This window comes from Bufo bufo, chromosome 1, assembly GCF_905171765.1.
Source record: "Bufo bufo chromosome 1, aBufBuf1.1, whole genome shotgun sequence".
Taxonomy (NCBI): Eukaryota; Metazoa; Chordata; class Amphibia; order Anura; family Bufonidae; genus Bufo; species Bufo bufo.
In genome coordinates, this window is record NC_053389.1 from 780,220,292 (window position 1) to 780,241,985 (window position 21,694).

Consider the following 21,694-nt stretch of genomic DNA (forward strand, 5'->3'; position numbering starts at 1 on the left):
TCTGAGGGCCGCACTAGACATGGTATCCATTTCGTGGGCCAGAACCAGGTAGCTTTGCCAGAAGGAAATACAAACACTGTTAGGGGGGCATGTGTGTGCATTACTACTGTGAAGGGGCAAATATCTGGATATTTTTTCTGTGAAGGGGGTGCATCTGGGCATTATTACTGAGAAGGGGGCACATGTGAGCATTATTAATGTGAAGGGGGCACATGTGACCATTGCTACTGAGAAGGGGGCACATGTGACCATTGCTACTGAGAAGGGGGCACATGTGACCATTGCTACTGAGAAGGGGGCACATGTGACCATTGCTACTGAGAAGGGGGCACATGTGACCATTGCTACTGTGAAGGGGGCACATGTGACCATTGCTACTGAGAAGGGGGCACATGTGACCATTGCTACTGAGAAGGGGGCACATGTGACCATTGCTACTGAGAAGGGGGCACATGTGACCATTGCTACTGAGAAGGGGGCACATGTGACCATTGCTACTGAGAAGGGGGCACATGTGACCATTGCTACTGAGAAGGGGGCACATGTGACCATTGCTACTGTGAAGGGGACACATGTGACCATTGCTACTGTGAAGGGGGCACATGTGAGCATTGCTACTGTGAAGGGGGCACATGTGAGCATTGCTACTGAGAAGGGGGCACATGTGACCATTGCTACTGTGAAGGGGGCACATGTGACCATTGCTACTGAGAAGGGGGCACATGTGACCATTGCTACTGAGAAGGGGGCACATGTGACCATTGCTACTGAGAAGGGGGCACATGTGACCATTGCTACTGAGAAGGGGGCACATGTGACCATTGCTACTGAGAAGGGGGCACATGTGACCATTGCTACTGAGAAGGGGGCACATGTGACCATTACTACTGAGAAGGGGGCACATGTGACCATTGCTACTGAGAAGGGGGCACATGTGACCATTGCTACTGAGAAGGGGGCACATGTGAGCATTGCTACTGTGAAGGGGGCACATGTGAGCATTGCTACTGTGAAGGGGGCACATGTGAGCATTACTACTGTGAAGGGGGCACATGTGAGCATTACTACTGTGAAGGGGGCACATGTGAGCATTACTACTGTGAAGGGGGCACATGTGAGCATTACTACTGTGAAGGGGGCACATGTGAGCATTACTACTGTGAAGGGGTCACTCTCTCTACTGCCATCCACAGTGCAGACCACCGCTACCGGACACTAATTCCAACCAAGACCAGTGAACACCACTCATGTCCTGGCCTTCCCAAACAACAAGGAGGGGTTCCCTTCTTACCCCTCAAAGCCATGTACTGCCGAACCTCTGCCACATGGACTCCACTGGCCCTTCAGGATATCCCAACTGTCCTCACTAAGGAACCAGCCACACTTACAGGGGGGGCATCCCTCCTGAAACCACACTGCCCATCTGTGCCTGCCATTAAGAGTCAGCCCTCCCTTCCTCCGGTACAGTCCGGTCACAAGGTACAGCCCAGTAGGAGCCCAGCACTGCAAGCAACTACCCACGGGAACGACAGCGGTGAGAGACGCGCTAAGTCCACACACACAGACACAACACCCTACAGTCACAGAAATGATTTACTACTCACATTCGTTCCCTGATTTGCCTCCAGGCTTTCTGTACTGCGCCACTGCAGCCGCCCCGGAGTGTACCTTCTGCTTCTCTAGCTGGGCGCAAGCTCCGCCTCCTGTCACTGCGCGGGCCGGATCACACAGCTTCGCGGGCCGTAGGTTGGGCACCACTGCTTTAGACCATTGATGGCTATCCTCCGGCACTCCAGCTGTGGTAAAACTACGACTCCCAGCATGCTCCATTCATTTCTGTGGAGTTCTGAGAACAGCCAAGCAAGTGTGCATCTTGGGAGTTGTAGTTTCCTTTTCTTATAAAAAATTTTTCTTAACTATTACAAAAGGTTTAAAGACAAAACATTTCTAACACCATTCCCGTACGCTGGTTCCCTGAAAATGGACGCTATTTATGTCATTTATTCTGTGGCTGGAGCCGCCGCAACACTTCAAAAGTCTGGGGCGCATTTTGGATTTTGGCGGCCATTTTTCTGTTGCTGCTGGTTCTATAGCACCGTACTGAAAGAAAACTCTTGTACGGCGCCTAATGTTAATGTTATTCGCCTAAGGTATTCATCTTGGGGAAATTTGGACATTTTAAGGGTTTTTGTTTTTTTTCTTTTACATTTTTGCATGTGTTTCTATATCTTCACGCAGAAAAAATTTTGCTAAAACTAATATATATAATATACGGTAATGAAGATATATTTATTTTATTTTTTTATGAACGAAAAAGAGGCGGCATGTTTGTATGGTTGTGTACGTAGTCTAACTACTATTGCTAATACTAGTAACTATTGCTATATCATTTACATATTTTTTTTTTTTTACTTTTTTTTGTTACAGTTAATTAACCCCATTTTTGCCACAGTCAAGCCAGCCAGCAGGCTGACATTTTATTTTAAACCCAGCAGGTGGCGCTCTCACATAGGAAAAAGCTCTCCCTGTCCGCTTTCAGCTTCTCCGGTGTAATACACTCTTGTAGCATAGAGCCAGACCGCTCCAGCTGGCTTCTGGACTTCTCCTTGTGACAGCGGTAAACAGCGATCTGTGGCGGCACGGGCCGCCGGCAGATCGCAATGTAACCCGGCGCTTTTATACGTCGGGTTACAGATAAGAGCCTACCGCCGTGACGTAGAAAGTCGTGCAGTGGTAGGCAAGTGGTTAAGCAGAGCTGCAGCATAATATGTATAGGGGGACACAGTAACAACCTGATAGTCCAGAACATCTCATAATCCAGAACCGAACAACCCCTATTGGTATCGGATCAACATGATTGATAGCAACACTAAACACCTGTTTACCCCCTAAATCGCCTCAATCAGTGTTGATCATGTGCAATGCACACCTTTGGGGGCAATTTTATTTAGCTTTGCATGTTACTCATTTGGGGATAAAAATATATATATATTTTTTTTTAATCGGTCTTCATAAAAAAATTTCAACAGTTTTTGTTGTCCTGCCTTCACAGTGAATCTGTCAGGGAGCTGCTCTGATGACTCATTCTATATCCCTTATCTCTGAACTCCGGACGGCTCATAAACACTCAACTAATCAGACTCTTAAGAATATGACTTAAAGGGGTATTCCGGTTTTGCAACTTTCAGCATCAACTGACAGGAAACAACACGTTATTACTTATTAATAGTGATTGTTTATCTGTAATGCCCCATTTTCATGCTGTCCATCATGGTCACATGACATTTTCCGTTGTCTTGGGTCCTTATCCCGATGACATCACGTCTACGTTTGAGGCGTGCAAGGCCTGTAAAGTTCTGCCCTCTAGACACCACATCAGTGACCCTCTGCCCATCCTCCTGGACCCTGCCCAGTCGATGTGATGTCACCAGTGATGTCATGTCTTAGGGAGTTTTTTTCTTTCCCAGCAGGGCTTCATGCAGACTTGAGCTGGGAAGGAGAGGCAGATGCTATAGACTGCGATTGGCAACCTCTGGCACTCCAGCCATGGTGAAACTACGTCTCCCAGCATGCACACTAACTTGGCTCTTCTCAGAACTACCACAGAATTGGATTAGGCATGCTGGGAGTTATGGTTTCCACACATCTAGAGTGCCAGAGGTTGCTGACTACTGCTTTAGACACTCTCCCCATAAGTCTTGTGCTGGGATGTAAAAAGGCGGCGCGGTCACGGATCGCAATTACGCTGCAGGAGTTAAAATGCACTCAGGACTTCATCCCCAGAGATCAGAGCAGCTCCCTGACTGATTCAGTGTAAAATAGAAACGTATGGTCTGCAGATACGCTGTGTCATTGCAGTGTCCACTGCCGCTCTGCTTAGCCGTTTCCCCACTCTTGAGTCCGGAGACTCGGACCCGCTGGCGTCTTTCTCCTCCCAGCCATTAGAGTAGCGCTGCCAGTATTCCTCTCCTTCGCAGGCTGAGACCCTGTGGGAAGGTGCCTGAACCTAACAGTTTGTTAGGTTTCTGCAAAGGTATGCTGTTTGTTGTCTGGCCAAGTAATGACTTCTGCCCGTTTCCTGGATTTTAACCTTCACAGCCTGATCTGACTTTGCCTGATATCAATACTGACTCTTCAATGCTTGCCTTGGCCTCGGACTGTTTCCTGGATTGAATGAACTCTGCCCGCTTTGACCTTGGCCTGTCACTGTGTTACAAGTAGTGGATGTGGAACAGATTGATAGGTTTGACTTTCGGCTAATCATAAGGGCAATATCCTGGGAGTCCCCTGGTATTGCCCCTTAAAACCCTTATTCAGGGGTCTAGACATTACTGTAAGGGAGCCACTAGACCACTACCTCTTGAAGTAGTCCCTGTGTAGTTGACAGCTGACCGACAGGGGGCAGAGACTCTTGTGCGGAGCGCCGAGGGGACGGACAAAACTGTAGTTGAGAACAGGCAGAGGTCAGGGCAGGCAGCAATGGGTCAATACTATAATCAGGCAGAGGTCAAGTCATACAGCAGATGGTTAGAGTGAGGAAACGGGCAGAGATCAGTACACGGGCAGACAAACAGAACAGCATGCCTTCGCAGGAACTAAGAAGCTAGATTAACCTATTGCTCAGACACCTTCCCCTGTGAGAAGGTGCCTAAAGTACCCAGAGGTGACCAGACATTGGCTGGACAAAAATTAGGATGCACACAGACTGGCCCTTTAAGAGCTGGCAGCGCACACTCCCTACAGAACAGACCTAGCTGGCAAGTGTAGGCCACAGCCTGCAGAAGAGGACCTAACAGAACATCCTGGTGGCTGGACCCACCGCAAGTCTGGGCCACTGAAGAAGGGGGGGGGGGGGGTATGTTGAGTGGAGTGCCGCTCGTGCTCACCCAGAACAGCAGGACAGTGGCGGGCATGGGCCACCAACATAATACCCTTTTCTGATTACTACTTGACGTCTCCCTTCTCTCTTCCTGTCCGCTGCTGTATGTCTATGGGACAGCAGGCAGGAAGAGAGAAGGGAGACGGCACGTGCGCACTGTCTCCCCCTACAACTGATCGGCAGGGGTGCTGGGTGTCGGACACCCGTCGATCTGATATTGATGACCTATCCTGAGGATAGGTCATCAATATTAAAAAGCCTGGACAACCTCTTTCTGCAATTCCTGGGCTGAGGGGTGCAGATCTAAGATCCGAATGGTCAGTCCATCTCAAAGTGTGGTGAGCATCGAAGCAATATAACCTTGCACAGCAGTAAAGTCTTTTGCCGGTCTTTATGGTTCTTGACCGTCTATGGATGTCTGTTCTCAGGCATACTCTGGCAGCTTTTCAGTCTCAGGAATGGCGTTTTCCTGGATGAGGCTTCACTCTAGGCAGGAGGTCCACATGTACGTCTTGTGTCTAGCTCTGACAACTAGAAACTCCCCAGCAGCCTATCTCCGAGCAACTCACTACAAGACTTCCAAATTTAACTCAGACTTATGCTGCCCATAATCAACCATTGTGGATACATAGTGCAGAAAGATGTGTTTTTGCATTAAATCACAACATTTAACTTGGTAACATGAAATTGACTTTTGCAGTGATCCACTGGGGCACTGCACTGCAATGAAAAAATTGTGAGAAGCACATTGGAGGCAGTGGCTGGGCTGAGTCAGCGTGAGGGAGATGCCCGATGGTGTCACCACATTCCTGGAAGGAATAAAAAGTAGTGTAGCTGAGCCTTGCAGGAGACAAATGCGCTTGAGATGCTGCAGTTCCTGCAAGTAGCTAGTAAGCGAGTAGAGGTGAGGGACACTTACCAGTAGAGATGTCCCGAATAGTTCGCCGGCGAATAGTTCCCGGCGGACATAGCTTGTTCGCGTTCGCCGCAGCGGGCGAACATATGCGATGTTCGGTCCGCCCCCTATACATCATCATTGAGTAAACTTTGACCCTGTACCTCACAGGACAGCATCCATTTTAGATTCATTCGGAAGCTGCATTCTCAGTGAGAGGAGGGAAAGTGCTGCTGCTGATTCAATAGGGAAAGCGTTAGCTAGGGCATTGTTCTGTGTCCACAGACTCATCTGCTGTAAGGACAGCGTCCTGACAGCACCCCAAAAAGCCATTTTCAGGGCTGGTACATCAGTCTGCTTTTTTTTTATTTTTATATATATATATACACTGCTCAAAATAATAAAGGGAACACAAAAATAAAACATCCTAGATCTGAATTAATTTAATATTCTTCTGAAATACTTTGTTCTTTACATAGTTGAATGTGCTGACAACAAAAATCACACGAAAATTAAAAAATGGAAATCAAATTTTTTAACCCATGGAGGTCTGGATTTGGAGTCACACTCAAAATTAAAGTGGAAAAACACACTACATGCTGATCCAACTTTGATGTAATGTCCTTAAAACAAGTCAAAATGAGGCTCAGTAGTGTGTGTGGCCTCCACGTGCCTGTATGACCTCCCTACAACGCCTGTGCATGCTCCTGATGAGGTGGCGGACGGTCTCCTGAGGGATCTCCTCCCAGACCTGGACTAAAGCATCTGCCAACTCCTGGACAGTCTGTGGTGCAACGTGACGTTGGTGGATAGAGCGAGACATGATGTCCCAGATGTGCTCAATTGGATTCAGGTCTGGGGAACGGGCGGGCCAGTCCATAGCATCAATGCCTTTGTCTACACCATTACTGACCCAATGCCAAACCAGTCATGCTGGAGGATGTTGCAGGCAGCAGAACGTTCTCCACGGCGTCTCCAGACTCTGTCACGTCTGTCACATGTGCTCAGTGTGAACCTGCTTTCATCTGTGAAGAGCACAGGGCGCCAGTGGCGAATTTGCCAATCTTGGTGTTCTCTGGCAAATGCCAAACGTCCTGCACAGTGTTGGGCTGTAAGCACAACCCCCACCTGTGGACGTCGGGCCCTCATATCACCCTCATGGAGTCTGTTTCTGACCGTTTGAGCAGACACATGCACATTTGTGGCCTGCTGGAGGTCATTTTGCAGGGCTCTGGCAGTGTTCCTCCTGTTCCTCCTTGCACAAAGGCGGAGGTAGCGGTCCTGCTGCTGGGTTGTTGCCCTCCTACGGCCTCCTCCACGTCTCCTGATGTACTGGCCTGTCTCCTGGTAGCGCCTCCATGCTCTGGACACTACGCTGACAGACACAGCAAACCTTCTTGCCACAGCTCGCATTGATGTGCCATCCTGGATAAGCTGCACTACCTGAGCCACTTGTGTAGGTTGTAGACTCCGTCTCATGCAACCACTAGAGTGAAAGCACAGCCAGCATTCAAAAGTGACCAAAACATCAGCCAGGAAGCATAGGAACTGAGAAGTGGTCTGTGGTTACCACCTGCAGAACCACTCCTTTATTGGGGGTGTCTTGCTGATTGCCTATAATTTCCACCTGTTGTCTATCCCATTTGCACAACAGCATGTGAAATTGATTGTCACTCAGTGTTGCTTCCTAAGTGGACAGTTTGATTTCACAGAAGTGTGATTGACTTGGAGTTACATTGTGTTGTTTAAGTGTTCCCTTCATTTTTTTGAGCAGTGTATATATATATATTGCAGTTGCCTGCCCGTGTGTGAGAGGCTGCAGGCTCAGTCACAGACAGTACTGTGTGCACACCATTCATACAGGGTGTGACAGAAAATACCTCGCAGATAAAAAAAAAAATCTATTTAATATTTTTCTGTGATATAATCACAGTTGCAAGCCAGTGTGTGTCAGGCCCACACAGACTGTATTGTGTCCGCTGACTAGTGGCTAGGCTTCCACTTATACCGTTACAGGGTGTCACTCACTCACAAATACCTCGCAGATAAAAAAAAAATTCTATTCAAACTGATGAGAATAGTACTACAGAAAATACCACTCATATCAGGTGTGAGAGTAAATTGCACGGCACAGACGCAGTGATTGTGGCGTGGATTCAAACAAAGGGGAGGGAGCCAGCGTTTTTTTAACCATCTCCCCGTTCAAAAATCAATTCAATTCACCTTTCGGGGACCCTTGGTGTTGTACGTGGCTGGGTGGAGGAAGAAACCTTCAATGACATCAACGGGACATGGCTAGCTTGGAATCCAACCTTGTGCAAATGGGGAGTTTGCAGTTGGGCAAATGGACCGTTTGCGGTTGTTTGCGGAGCATTAAAAGGGGAGTTTGGTCTGTCAATGTCTGTGAAGCGGGCGTAACCCTTACACTACCTGATCGATACAACATCATATCTGATCGTATACACACACTGGATGTTTTAAACCACGTTGTTCAAAAAAAATTTGGATTGTTAGGTGATTTATGCCCTTTATGGATTAAAACCCGACTCTGCGTCAACTACGTAATTTTCCATGGGAGTTTTGCCATGGATCCCCCTCCGGCATGCCACAGTCCAGGTGTTAGTCCCCTTGAAACAACTTTTCCATCACTACTGTGGCTAGAAAGAGTCCCTGTGGGTTTTAAAATTCGCCTGCCTATTGAAGTCTATGGCGGTTCGCCCGTTCGCGAACATTTGCGGAAATTCGCGTTCGCCGTTTGCGAACGGAAAATTTTATGTTCGCGACATCTCTACTTACCAGTAGGATGCACCTCCTCAGGGTCTAGAGAAGGCAAGCTGAAAGCTCTGACCCACATATAGTGGGGCCGTTATATGGGTGCAGAGACAACAGCTGCACAGGGGTCCTGGGGCCTGAGGGTACTTAAAGGTTCCTCTGCTATGTAGGAAGACTCCAGTATGGCACAGGTAGGTTGGGGGCCCTGTTACAGATTTGGCATTGGGGGCCCAGAAGCTTCATGTTATATCTCAGGACTGGGATCTTGCTGTAAGTGACTTGTGTTGTATTTTTAGCCTCCCCTAACACACTTTTTTTTCCCTTCCACCTGCCTTTGAGTAGATAATGGCCGCCCGGCTCATGTGGAGAGATGACACGACAACATCGAAGGCTGTAGAGCGAAGCATTTATCCCGCTGCGGCCACAATAAGCTGGATTAACCAGTAGGGAAGTTCAGATTAATGGGGTCGATGTGTTCTCCTCGCTGTGAGAGCATTGTTTGTGCTGCTTCATAAATAGGGGCAGCGAGGCGCTGCCCGCAGACCGGACAGAAGTGCCGCCTGTCACTTATATTACCAGGTAAGTGCCTACTGCTTCACCAACGACTCATATTTACTCATCGAAATGAAATGGGTTTTCCATTTTTATGTTGTCCGGTGGCTAATTGTTTTTTTCTAAGAATGGTCTAAAAATGGTTTTTAAATATAATTTTAAAAGTCAGACTCTTAACGGGTCTCTGCTAGATGTCCTTCCTGGTCCCTCAGCTGATGATTGGCTGATCAGTCATTTAGGGCTCGTTCACACAACCGTTGGTGTCCCGTGCCCGTGCTGTGAACCGCAAATTGCGGTCCGCAATGCACGGGCACCTTCTGTGGGGCAGGCGCATGGGGATCGCAGACCCATTCACTTTAGTCCGCGATCCCTCCGTTCTGCAAAAAGATAGAGCATGTTCTATCTTTTTGCCAGTGCGGCGGCACAGAACGGAACCCCAGAAAGCACTCCGTAATGTTCCGTTCCATGCTTCCGTTCCGCATCTCCGGATTTTCGGACTCATTAAAAATGAATGGGTCCGCATCCGTGATGCGGAATAACAACGGAACGGAGCCCATGTATTGCGGATCCGCAAATGCGGTCCGCAATACGGGAACGGGACACCAACGGTCGTGTGAAAGAGCCCTTAATGCGTCTTGAAAGGGGCCAGGAGGGAGAGATCAGAGGGGAAGCTGGGAAGAGTCAGAATTTTGGATTTTTTTTTTTACTTTCATTTTGTAACCCCATTCTGAGCCTTTTATTAAAAAATATAAATAATAATTTCTAGACATACAACAACTTTAATTAAACTTAATAAGTGTATTAATGCAAAGTTCTACATCTTGAAAATATATTTTTGTGTATCAGTCCCCCCCCCCCCCCCCCCCGTCTTCAAGATTGCTGTCAGTGAATGAGAACGCTCAGTGTCAGCAAACCTGGATATAGAAGTGGATGCAATTGTTTCCAATCTAGACACTGCTCTGTGAGCTGAACACATCAGCAGCTGCACAAATCTCTCTGCTGGTTTGCTACAATGTATCAGTCCAGACTCCAGGGAGGCGCAGTAACAGGCTTTCTGGACGGTACAGAGGAGCCGCGCAAAACATTTCCTGCAAACTCGAAACTTTCTAGGACATGTTTTATTTTTTTCTGCAGGGCTGCGGAACGGACGTGCGGATGTGGACAGCACACGGTTCTGTGTCCGCATTTTTTGCGGCCCCATTGAAATGAAAAGGTCTGCATCCAATCCGCCAAAAATTGGGATCGGATGCAGACAGAAAATATGGTTGCCTGCACATGGTGAATCTGCACCAAAACCGCAGAAAAAAATGCACATATATCCACAGTATTTATCATGGTTTTGGCAAAAAAAAAAAAAAGTGCAGTTTTTGGTGTGGATCTTGTAGAGATTTTCTGCAGATTCTATTGAAAAGGATTAAATCCGCACACAAAAAATACATCAATTGACATGCTGTGGGTTTCTAAATCGGCAAGAGAGGAAGATGAGCCAGTTCTCTCTGCTCTGCACTGATGAGGGGCAATCACCCGAAACAGCTGTCTGCAGATGAGGTGCTGGCTTATTTAATATCTGAGTCATGTCTCAAGGCCTGTTTAAAGGGTCAAACATTGACTTATAGGATAGCTGCCTTACATCTGGTGGCATCAGAGGCAGAGCTTGTTGAGAGCTCATCCCCAGAGGAGCATGTATGGCCTGTAAGTCTCCTCACGCTGATTAAGGTGCTCTCCATAAGGAGATATAGTATCCCCTAAAAACGTAACATGTAATCAGGGTTTCTTCAGCTAGACTCCCTCTCCTCCCACCCACTGTGGACCTCTGCCTCGGTCTGTGGCCTCTCCTGTTAGACTCCCTCTTCACCTCACTCTCTGCAGCCATCTTCAGGTCTCTGGTGAGCTGGTGAATATAGCTAGGGACCTAGTTCAGGCCTGGCCCCAGTGTTACTCCCCCTCCATGGATGAATGCTGCTTCTGGCACTATTTTATCCAATGCACACGTGAGAGGAAAACACACGGTTCTCCTGCGACTGCAACTCTGAGGGGATTACATTAGCAGGAGGGAGACCCCCTCTTCTTCTACGCCAATGACTGGAGCAGACTCCCTCCTAGTTCACCTGCAGCAGAGGGGCAGCTTGTGCCACACTCCCTCCCATGGCACCCAGCTGGCCCTTTTTATGGGACCACTCCTTTCCCCCTGCAGGGTGGGTGCTCACATGGACCATCACCTCCTCCTCTCTGACTCTTCTAGCAGACTACCGCCCTGAGTCTCTCCATTAGTCGTGGATTTAGCGTCAGCGCCTCCTGGCGCTAGCACCTCCTCCTTGGGCAATGCCTGTTGGATTCCAGCAGGGGGCGTGTTCCTAAGGTTGGCTCTGGACCCCACCTTACACTGAGACAACCCTAAAAGCTGAGACCCTGTAATTGACAGCCCTCTACTAGATGCAGTTCCTCTTCTTAGAACTTCTGTACAAGGACTAATGTGAACACTACATCAACCAGAATGCAAATCAGCAGGACAAGCTCTGTACAGAAGACGTTGAAGCAGCAGGGGGTGCAGTGTTCATGGGGAAACAAGCAGAAACCTGGGCGTGAATAAAATATGGTGCAATGCTTTTAGGGAGGTGTTGCTTGCAGCACACATTAGGGTTTATACCAAGAGATCCATCACAGCTTGGTTGTATACAGCATATTTCTTGGTTCAGGGCCACCTTGTCAAACCCCAGGGTTATAAGTGAACCAAACAGTCCACCTTATAACCCTAGAACCTCAGGGGTACAAGTGAACCAAGCTTAGACCACCTCATAACCCTAGACCCCAGGAGTAGAAGTGAACCAAGCTTAGACCATCTTATAACCCTAGACCCCCAGGAATAGAAGTGAACCAAGCTTAAACCACCTTATAACCCTAGACCCCCAGGAGTAGAAGTGAACCAAGCTTAGACCACCTTATAACCCTAGACCCCCAGGAGTAGAAGTGAACCAAGCTTAGACCACCTTATAACCCTAGACCCCCCAGTAGGACAAGTGAATCAAGCTTAGACCACCTTATAATCCTAGACCCCCAGGAGTAGAAGTGAACCAAGCTTAGACCACCTTATAACCCTAGACCCCCAGGAGTACAAGTGAACCAAGCTTAGACCACCTTATAACCCTAGACCTCCAGGAGTAGAAGTGAACCAAGCTTAGACCACCTTATAACCCTAGACCCCCCAGGAGTACAAGTGAACCAAGCTTAGACCACCTTATAACCCTAGACCCCCAGGAGTAGAAGTGAACCAAGCTTAGACCATCTTATAACCCTAGACCCCCCAGGAGTACAAGTGAACCAAGCTTAGACCACCTTATAACCCTAGACCCCCAGGAGTAGAAGTGAACCAAGCTTAGACCACCTTATAACCCTAGACCCCCCAGGAGTAGAAGTGAACCAAGCTTAGACCACCTTATAACCCTAGACCCCCAGGAGTAGAAGTGAACCAAGCTTAGACCATCTTATAACCCTAGACCGCCCAGGAGTACAAGTGAACCAAGCTTAGACCACCTTATAACCCTAGACCCCAGGAGTAGAAGTGAACCAAGCTTAGACACCCTATAACCCTAGACCCCCCCAGGAGTACAAGTGAACCAAGCTTAGACCATCTTATAACCCTAGACCCCCAGGAGTACAAGTGAACCAAACATAGACCGCCTTCTAAACCTGGTTCACTTTAACCACTGTGGGTCTTCAGTTGGAGCACAGACCCTGACTGCACTGTGGACATCAAACGAGTCATAGTCTGGATAGAAGTGAAGTCTGCATTCACACACACTGGTTTGTTATTTCAGGATGAGCCACCGTGGGACACCATGTTTCCTCCTTGTACTTCTTCTCCTATTGTCTGATCATACGAGTCATTCTCAGCATTGGTCCTATGGGCTGCGGCCAGGAGGAAAACGTGACATTGAAACTCTCCAGGAATCCTATCCAGAGGTAATGACAAATGGCTCAGCCTGGTGAGGCACATGAGACACCAGAGTCCACTTCTCATATACTGTACATACAATGGTGTACATAGACCAGGACTCTCATTATGCTACCTCCATGTCCTCCAACATGCTATTGCCATTCCTGTGGAATCCTTCACTCAGTAACAAGGGATGAGGCCAACCAGAGCCGGGTCCCCTCTAGCAGCAATATGGTCTACCTCTGTATAACCTGGTGAGGTTGTACCCTATAGAATTAGGAATATATGGGTAGAAATAGATTTTTGACATCATGGTAGGCTCCATGAACACTGGCTGTCAAAAAATAAGAGATGTCCTATTGTGTCCATTTTTTATCGCTCAACAGAGCCCGTACAATTAAATGGGACAATTTTTAACCCCTTTGTAACCATCAATGCACCGTTTTTTTTTGTTTTTTTTTACGGTGAGTCACTAAGGGGCCTTAGGCTGGGCTGCCATCTTGTTACGGCAGTTCATTCTAAGTGCTGCACGGGTCTCCCTAATACATTAGAGCTGCACTCTTGCTCTAACAGCTCAGACCGGCAGATGCGCCGATCAGGGTAATTTAACCCCCTAAGATGCTGAGGCATCTAAGTGGCATACAGAGGGAGCGGACTCCCTTTGTCTCCCAGTGGCGCCCTGCAAATGACATTTCCGGGTGCCGCGGTCTTGGCATGGCAGCCTAGGGCCTAATCAAGGCTGCTGGTGACTGTCAGTATAGCACTGACAGTATAAGGCCTCCTGCACACGAACGTGTGCGCCCCGCTGCCGTATTGCGGACCGCATTTGCGCGGGTGCCGTTCCGTGGGCATTCCGCAACACGGATGCGGACCCATTCACTTCAATGGGTCTGAAAATCCGGAGATGCGGAATGGTGCGGGGCGGAAGCACGGAACGTAACCCTACGGGAGCACTACGGAGTGCTTCCGTGGGGTTTCGTCCCGTACTTCCGTTCCACAAAAAGATAGAACATGTCCTACCTTTTTGCGGAACGGCCGGATCGCGGATCTATTAAAGTGAATGGGTCCGCGATCCGCTGCGGCTGCCCCACGGACGGTGTTCGTGCATTGCAGCCCGCAATTTGCAGGCCGCAGCACGACCACGGGGTGCACACGTTCGTGTGCAGAAGGCCTCATTTTGATTGCATCTATAATTCATAAGCAGTACAAGTAATTCTCTTGTACTGCTTATGAATTATAGATGCAATGAAAATATCCCCTATTACACTGCGTGCAGAATTATTAGGCAAATGAGTATTTTGACCACATCATCCTCTTTATGCATGTTGTCTTACTCCAAGCTGTATAGGCTCGAAAGCCTACTACCAATTAAGCATATTAGGTGATGTGCATCTCTGTAATGAGAAGGGGTGTGGTCTAATGACATCAACACCCTATATCAGGTGTGCATAATTATTAGGCAACTTCCTTTCCTTTGGCAAAATGGGTCAAAAGAAGGACTTGACAGGCTCAGAAAAGTCAAAAATAGTGAGATATCTTGCAGAGGGATGCAGCACTCTTAAAATTGCAAAGCTTCTGAAGCGTGATCATCGAACAATCAAGCGTTTCATTCAAAATAGTCAACAGGGTCGCAAGAAGCGCGTGGAAAAACCAAGGCGCAAAATAACTGCCCATGAACTGAGAAAAGTCAAGCGTGCAGCTGCCAAGATGCCACTTGCCACCAGTTTGGCCATATTTCAGAGCTGCAACATCACTGGAGTGCCCAAAAGCACAAGGTGTGCAATACTCAGAGACATGGCCAAGGTAAGAAAGGCTGAAAGACGACCACCACTGAACAAGACACACAAGCTGAAACGTCAAGACTGGGCCAAGAAATATCTCAAGACTGATTTTTCTAAGGTTTTATGGACTGATGAAATGAGAGTGAGTCTTGATGGGCCAGATGGATGGGATTGGTAAAGGGCAGAGAGCTCCAGTCCGACTCAGACGCCAGCAAGGTGGAGGTGGAGTACTGGTTTGGGCTGGTATCATCAAAGATGAGCTTGTGGGGCCTTTTCGGGTTGAGGATGGAGTCAAGCTCAACTCCCAGTCCTACTGCCAGTTTCTGGAAGACACCTTCTTCAAGCAGTGGTACAGGAAGAAGTCTGCATCCTTCAAGAAAAACATGATTTACATGCAGGACAAGTACTCCACAGCGTGGCTGGCAAGAAAGGGTATAAAAGAAGAAAATCTAATGACATGGCCTCCTTGTTCACCTGATCTGAACCCCATTGAGAACCTGTGGTCCATCATCAAATGTGAGATTTACAAGGAGGGAAAACAGTACACCTCTCTGAACAGTGTCTGGGAGGCTGTGGTTGCTGCTGCACGCAATGTTGATGGTGAACAGATCAAAACAGTGACAGAATCCATGGATGGCAGGCTTTTGAGTGTCCTTGCAAAGAAAGGTGGCTATATTGGTCACTGATTTGTTTTTGTTTTGTTTTTGAATGTCAGAAATGTATATTTGTGAATGTTGAGATGTTATATTGGTTTCACTGGTAAAAATAAATAATTGAAATGGGTATATATTTGTTTTTTGTTAAGTTGCCTAATAATTATGCACAGTAATAGTCACCTGCACACACAGATATACCCCTAAAATAGCTAAAACTAAAAACAAACTAAAAACTACTTCCAAAAATATTCAACTTTGATATTAATGAGTTTTTTGGGTTCATTGAGAACATGGTTGTTGTTCAATAATAAAATTAATCCTTAAAAATACAACTTGCCTAATAATTCTGCACTCCCTGTAAAGTCCCTTTGTGGGACTGTTAAATGGGTAAAAAACAAAAAAAGTTTTATTTAATAAATAAAAGTTTAAAAAAAATACACCTTTTTCCCATTGAAAAAACGTTTTTCAGTGGAAAAAATTGTAAAAATAAAATCCCCTCCACATATTTGGTATCAATGCATCTGTAATAACCCCATCTACACATTTATCATGTAATTTATCCCATACGTTGAAAAAAAGTTCTAGAATTGCTGCTTTTTGCTTATTCGCCACAACAAAATGGAATAAAAAGCAATCAAAAAGTGTTATATATATACCGCAAAACGATATCAATGAAAACTACAAGTCGTCCCGCAAAAATCAAGCCCTGACACAGCTCCATAGAAATAAAATAAAAAAAATTATGGCTCTTGGGATGCGGCGATGCAAAAACATTTTCTTCTTTTAAAAAAAAAGGGGTTTTTATTTTGCAAAAGTAGCAAAACATATAAAACTATATGTATTTGGTGTCACTGTAATTGTACTGACCTAAATAATAAAGTTATCATGTTATTTATGCTGAAAATGAACACCACAAAATAAAATACATGACAGCACACTATGTACCATCAATGATGTCAGCAGAATGGACCAGATTGTTAAATAGTTCAGTCTCTGACCATCTATAGTGTAGGGGGCCATACTTGTAACTTTCTGCAGGATAATCACAGCTGTAAACTACAAAACCCCAAAAAATGGCGTAGGCGTAGACCCCATAGCCAGTCCAGTCCTGGACTCAGGATTATCTAGCACTGCCCTTTAAAACAATGCAAAATATTTCACTTCCAATACGTAGCCTTGACTTTCTCATGCAGTCAATGATCCCGATGACTCCATTGTATTAATATGTGTATGTTATTATATGGCTTTTATCTATGACCTTGTCCTTCAAGATTGTGTTCCTTCTGCTCATTTCTTAGACCCAGGATGCAGTCTCCTTGTTCACAGAGCCTCAGCGCCTTGAGTGTTCCTTACCACAGAACAGATATGGCCTCTTGAAAGGAGCTTTGGTGAGTGTGGTAAAGTGCCATAACCGCTTGGCAGTGAGGTCCATCCATATACTGCCTCATCCTATAGCAAGCCGTCCTACCATATTGGTAATGACGCCTCCTTCTATCATCTACCCCCCTCCTCTGCTCCAGTCCTAATTCCGTGTCAGTCATGCCAACTGGGAGGCGCATTAACGCTTATTTTACCATAATTTTGGCTTTGGATGGTGATGCCATATTTGCAGTTTATGTAAAATAACATAGGGGCAAAGTCAGGATGTTTAAAGGGTGCCGATGACGGAGATGGTACAATTCTCCTATTGTCTCTTTATCCCATAATTATATTCACATCCTTAATTATTACATGTACTACAACACATATTTTACACAGGTGGTTTAGATAATGATTATACTATATCCCTGGGGGTCTAGAATGGCTTAGTAGTTAATACTGAGTAAATCTAGCGGTCCAGGGTGATGAAGGGGTTAATAGTGATAATTATTATCCATGGGGTTTCAGATGGTTATGAGTTAGTATCTAATATCTTTGTAGATCTGGGGTAGTTTAGTGGTTAGCACTTAAAAAGGTTTTCTGGGAATACAATATTGATGGCCTAGACTCAGGATAGGTCATCAATATCTGATCGGTAGAGGTCCAACTCCCTACACCACCGCCGATCAGCTGTTCGAAGGGGCCATGGTGCTCCGATCTCTTTCAAGGCCGGTGACATCACGTTCATCAGTCTCACATGGCCTAAATCCAACTCATTCTCAATAAACTGAATGCTCCTGGGCTGCAATACCAATAACAGCCACTATACAATGAACGGCGCTGTGCTTGGTGTGCTTTAAGGAGGTCACAGCACTAGTCCTTAACCCCTTAAGGACACGGCCATATTTCACCATGTGAATAACTTTAAAACGCTTTGACTTATCCAGGCCATTCTGAGATTGTTTTTTCATCACATATTGTACTTCATGACACTGGTAAAATGGAGTAAAAAAGAATCATTTTTATTTATAAAAAAAATACCAAATTTACCAAAAATTTTGAAAAATTAGCAAATTTCCAAATTTCTATTTCTCTACTTTTATAATAGATAATAATACATCCAAAAATAGTTATTATTTTACATTCCCCATATGTCTAATTCATGTTTGGATAATTTTGGGAATGATATTTTATTTTTTGGGGACGTTACAAGGCTTAGAAGTTTAGAAGCAAATCTTGAAGTTTTTCCGAAAATTTCTAAAACCCACTTTTTCAGGACCAGTTCAGGTCTGAAGTAACTTTGTGAGGCTTACATAATATAAACCACCCAAGAATGACCCCATTTTACAAACTACACCCTTCAAGGTATTCAAAACTCATTTTGTTAACTTTGTTAACCCTTTAGGTGTTCCACAAGAATTAATGGAAAATAGAGATAAAAGTTATAAATTTCACTTTTTGGGCAGATTTTTCATTTGAATCAATTTTTTCCAGTTACAAAGCAAGGGTTAACAGCCAAACAAAACTCAATATTTATGGCCCTGATTCTGTAGTTTACAGAAACACCCCATATGTGGTCGTAAACTGCTGTACGGGCACACGGCAGGGAGCAGAAGGAAAGGAATGCCATACGGTTTTTGGAGGGCAGATTTTGCTGGACTGGTTTATTTACACCATGTCCTATTTGAAGCCCCCCTGATGCACCCCTAGAGTAGAAACTCCAAAAAAGTTACCCCATTTTGGAAACTACGGGAAAAGGTGGCAGTTGTGTTGGTACTATATTAGGGTACATATGATTTTTGGTTGCTCTATATTACACTTTTTGTGAGGTAAGGTAACATGAAATAGCTGTTTTGGCAACGTTTTTATTTTTTGTTATTTACAACATTCATCTGACAGGTTAGATCATGTGGTTTTTTTATAGAGCAGGTTGTCACGGGCGCGACAATACCAAATATGACTATTTTTAGTTATTTGTTTCAGTTTTACATAACAAAGCATTTAAAAAAAATAATTATTCTTTAGTGTCTCCACATTCTGAAAGCCATAGTTTTATTAATTGTTTTGGGCGACTGTCTTGTGTAGGGGCTCATTTTTCTCGGGATGACATGACGGTTTGATTGGCACTATTTCGGGGTGCGTATGACTTTTTGATGGCTTGCTATTACACTTTTTGTGATGTAAGGTGACCAAAAATGGCTTTTTGTACACAGTTTTTTTTTCTTTTTTACGGTATTCACCTGAGGTGTTGGGTCATGTGATATTTTTATATAGCAGGTTATTACAGATGCGGAGATACCTAATATGTATACTTTTTTTTATTTACTTAAGTTTTACACAATACCAGCATTTTTTAAACAAAAAAAAACGATGTTTTAGTGTCTCCATATTCTGAGCCATAGTTTTTTTATTTTTTGGGCGATTGGCTTAGGTAGGGGCAAATTTTTTGCGGGATGAGGTGACGGTTAGATTGGTACTATTTTGGGGGGCATACGCCTTTTTGATCACTTTTTTTTTTTTTTTTATGGTATTTATCGGACAGGGTGGATCATGTGATATATTTATAGAGCCGGTCATTACGGATGTGGCGATACCTAATATGTGTGGTTTTTTTTTTGTTCTGTTTTTTATTATAAAATAGGGGAAAGGGGCTTTTTTTCACTTTATTAATTTCATTACTTTTTTAATTTTATTAAAAACATTTTTTTTAAACTTTTTTTTTTCTTTACTTTATTTCTGATGTTCACTTTTGATCCCCTCTGCAATGCATTTGTATTGTAATGCATTGCCTGTTCGTGTACTACAGTGAGTACTACACAAACAGGTTGCTTAGGTCGGAGATCCAGCCTGAGGCTGGATCTCCTCGGCTCCCATAAAAGGCAGGTCCTGATGCCGTGCAAGGCATTGGGCAGCCTCTGCACGGCACCGGGCTGCCTTCTGAGACATCAAGTCCCCGCCACAGCAGAGCGGGGACTCGATACGCTCCCTCAAACACAAACCGGCATAGAAGGGGTTAATCCGCCGCGATCGCCGATACGGGGGGTCACAGGACCCCCCCTTGGCATTGAACCAAGGTGCCTGCTCAATGATTTGAGCAGGCACCTTGTTCCGATCACCGCCCGCCACGCCCTGTGTCCTTAAGTACCAGGACATCAGTGCGTACCTGTACGCCCTGTGTCCTTAAGAGATTAAAGGGGTTTTCCAGGAATTAAAATAAATCTAAATACTTAAATATTATTTTATAATAAATATATTCACAAATACAGTAGTCCCTCAAGTTACAATATTAATTGGTTCCAGGACGACCATTGTAAGTTGAACCCATTGTAACTTGAGTAATTGATGCCAAAGCCCCAAAATGTCATCCAAGATAAAAGAAAATAAAGATTTAAGAAAACTAGGCAGATAACTAAGACAGAGAAAACAAGTCCTTACATACAACAGTCAGGAATAGCTGCACACCAGCAACTAATACAGTTATTTTACCAGAGAAGTGGCCTTGATTGGTTGGACCTGAGTCCTAGACATTGTATGTTGAGTCTGGTTTCAACTTACGATGGATCAGAAAAGACCACTGTATGTTGAAAATATTGTCTCCTGAGGCCATTGTATCTTGAGGGATCACTGTACCTTTCATTACTTAGAATGGTTTGTTTTGTCTAGGGAGTAATCATTAGGAGAAATAAAATGGCCGCCGTCCTATCAGTACACACACAACCTGTCCTAATCACACAGGAGGACGTTACTTCACCACAATGAGCCATAGAGCTGCCTCATCCTCCTGTCTGCTCTGCTTGTCAGGAATCATGATCCTGAATGCAGGTGAATCTCTGTAGGAATGGAGATGATGAGGAGACATGAGAGGAGGGTGAGGTGTGGCTAATGAGCAGCAGCACTTGTTTACAGTCTCCATTACCACAGTCTGTCCTGTCCGTCCCCTCTGCACTTCATGTCTCCTCATGAACTCCATACCTACAGAGATTCAGCTAAAGTTCTTATCATCTGTATTCAGGATCATAATCCCTGACAAGTAGGAGAGGAGGAGGAGTAACTTGTCCTCATGTGTGATCAGGACAGGTTTTGTGTGTACTAATAGGACAGCGCCCATTTTGTTTCCCCTGATGATCGCTCCCCAGACAAAACGAGCCATTATAAATAATGAAAAATATTTGAGAATATATTTATAATAAAGTAATATTTAAGTATTTTTATTTTCTTAATTCCCGGAGAACCCCTTTAAGCTGATCTAGGTTTATATAGGGGCGACTCACTGCATATGAGTTTACAGAGCTTGATATCAAGTCAGTTTGCAGTGAGCTCTCCCCCTAGTGGCCGCAGACAATTTTTGGCTTTTAACTTTGTGCTAGCCTTAGGCTAGTCCTTACATTGAGACTGATTAAGAAAATGTGCAGTGTTAGGAGATGCCTATCAATGATGAAACAGATATAGCTAACCCGGGCACGCATTGTATAGATTTTCTCCAGTCAAGCCTTATGATACTTTTTTCTTTCCAGATGAATTGGCTGGAGGGAGAGGAAAGCAGAAAGAAGATGTGAAGAGATCAAGCTGCATATTTTACATGATCTAATAAAACACGAGCTGAGATCACAGCGGGTTGTGTCGTATTTGTCCACTTTTTGGGGGATTTATGCCTCATCGAACCCTCTCCTGAGGGGCAACTAGGGCTACGGTCCACACAAGAGACAGCCTAGAGACAGGCGGGCGAGCGGTGTCTGAAGTACTAAGGAGTGAGAACAGTGCTGATTCCACTAGTCATAGACAGTATGGGCCCCCCAGACTGATGACACTCACTGGGACCACCATGTAGCAGGACCTTGCTGATATAACATCCGGTCCAATGCTTTT

General features: G+C 45.4%; 1 protein-coding gene across 1 annotated transcript; it reads left to right on the forward strand.

The window, feature by feature from the left end:
* Positions 1 to 2,625: 2,625 nt before the first annotated feature.
* On the forward strand, positions 2,626 to 21,438 carry GNRH1 (gonadotropin releasing hormone 1). Its single transcript, XM_040415827.1, has 4 exons — positions 2,626 to 2,682; positions 12,914 to 13,058; positions 16,768 to 16,857; positions 21,343 to 21,438. Exons 2-4 carry the CDS (start codon positions 12,915 to 12,917, stop codon positions 21,382 to 21,384), a joined length of 276 nt encoding a protein of 91 aa, XP_040271761.1. The 5' UTR covers positions 2,626 to 2,682; position 12,914; the 3' UTR covers positions 21,385 to 21,438.
* Positions 21,439 to 21,694: the final 256 nt, after the last annotated feature.

Coding starts and splice junctions, on each gene's coding strand:
- GNRH1 (XM_040415827.1), top strand. CDS start 12,915: ATGAGCCACCGTGGGACACCATGTTTCCTCCTTGTACTTCTTCTCCTA. Junction 13,059..16,767: donor TCCAGGAATCCTATCCAGAG/GTAATGACAAAT, acceptor CTCATTTCTTAG/ACCCAGGATGCAGTCTCCTT. Junction 16,858..21,342: donor GCCTCTTGAAAGGAGCTTTG/GTGAGTGTGGTA, acceptor TTTTCTTTCCAG/ATGAATTGGCTGGAGGGAGA.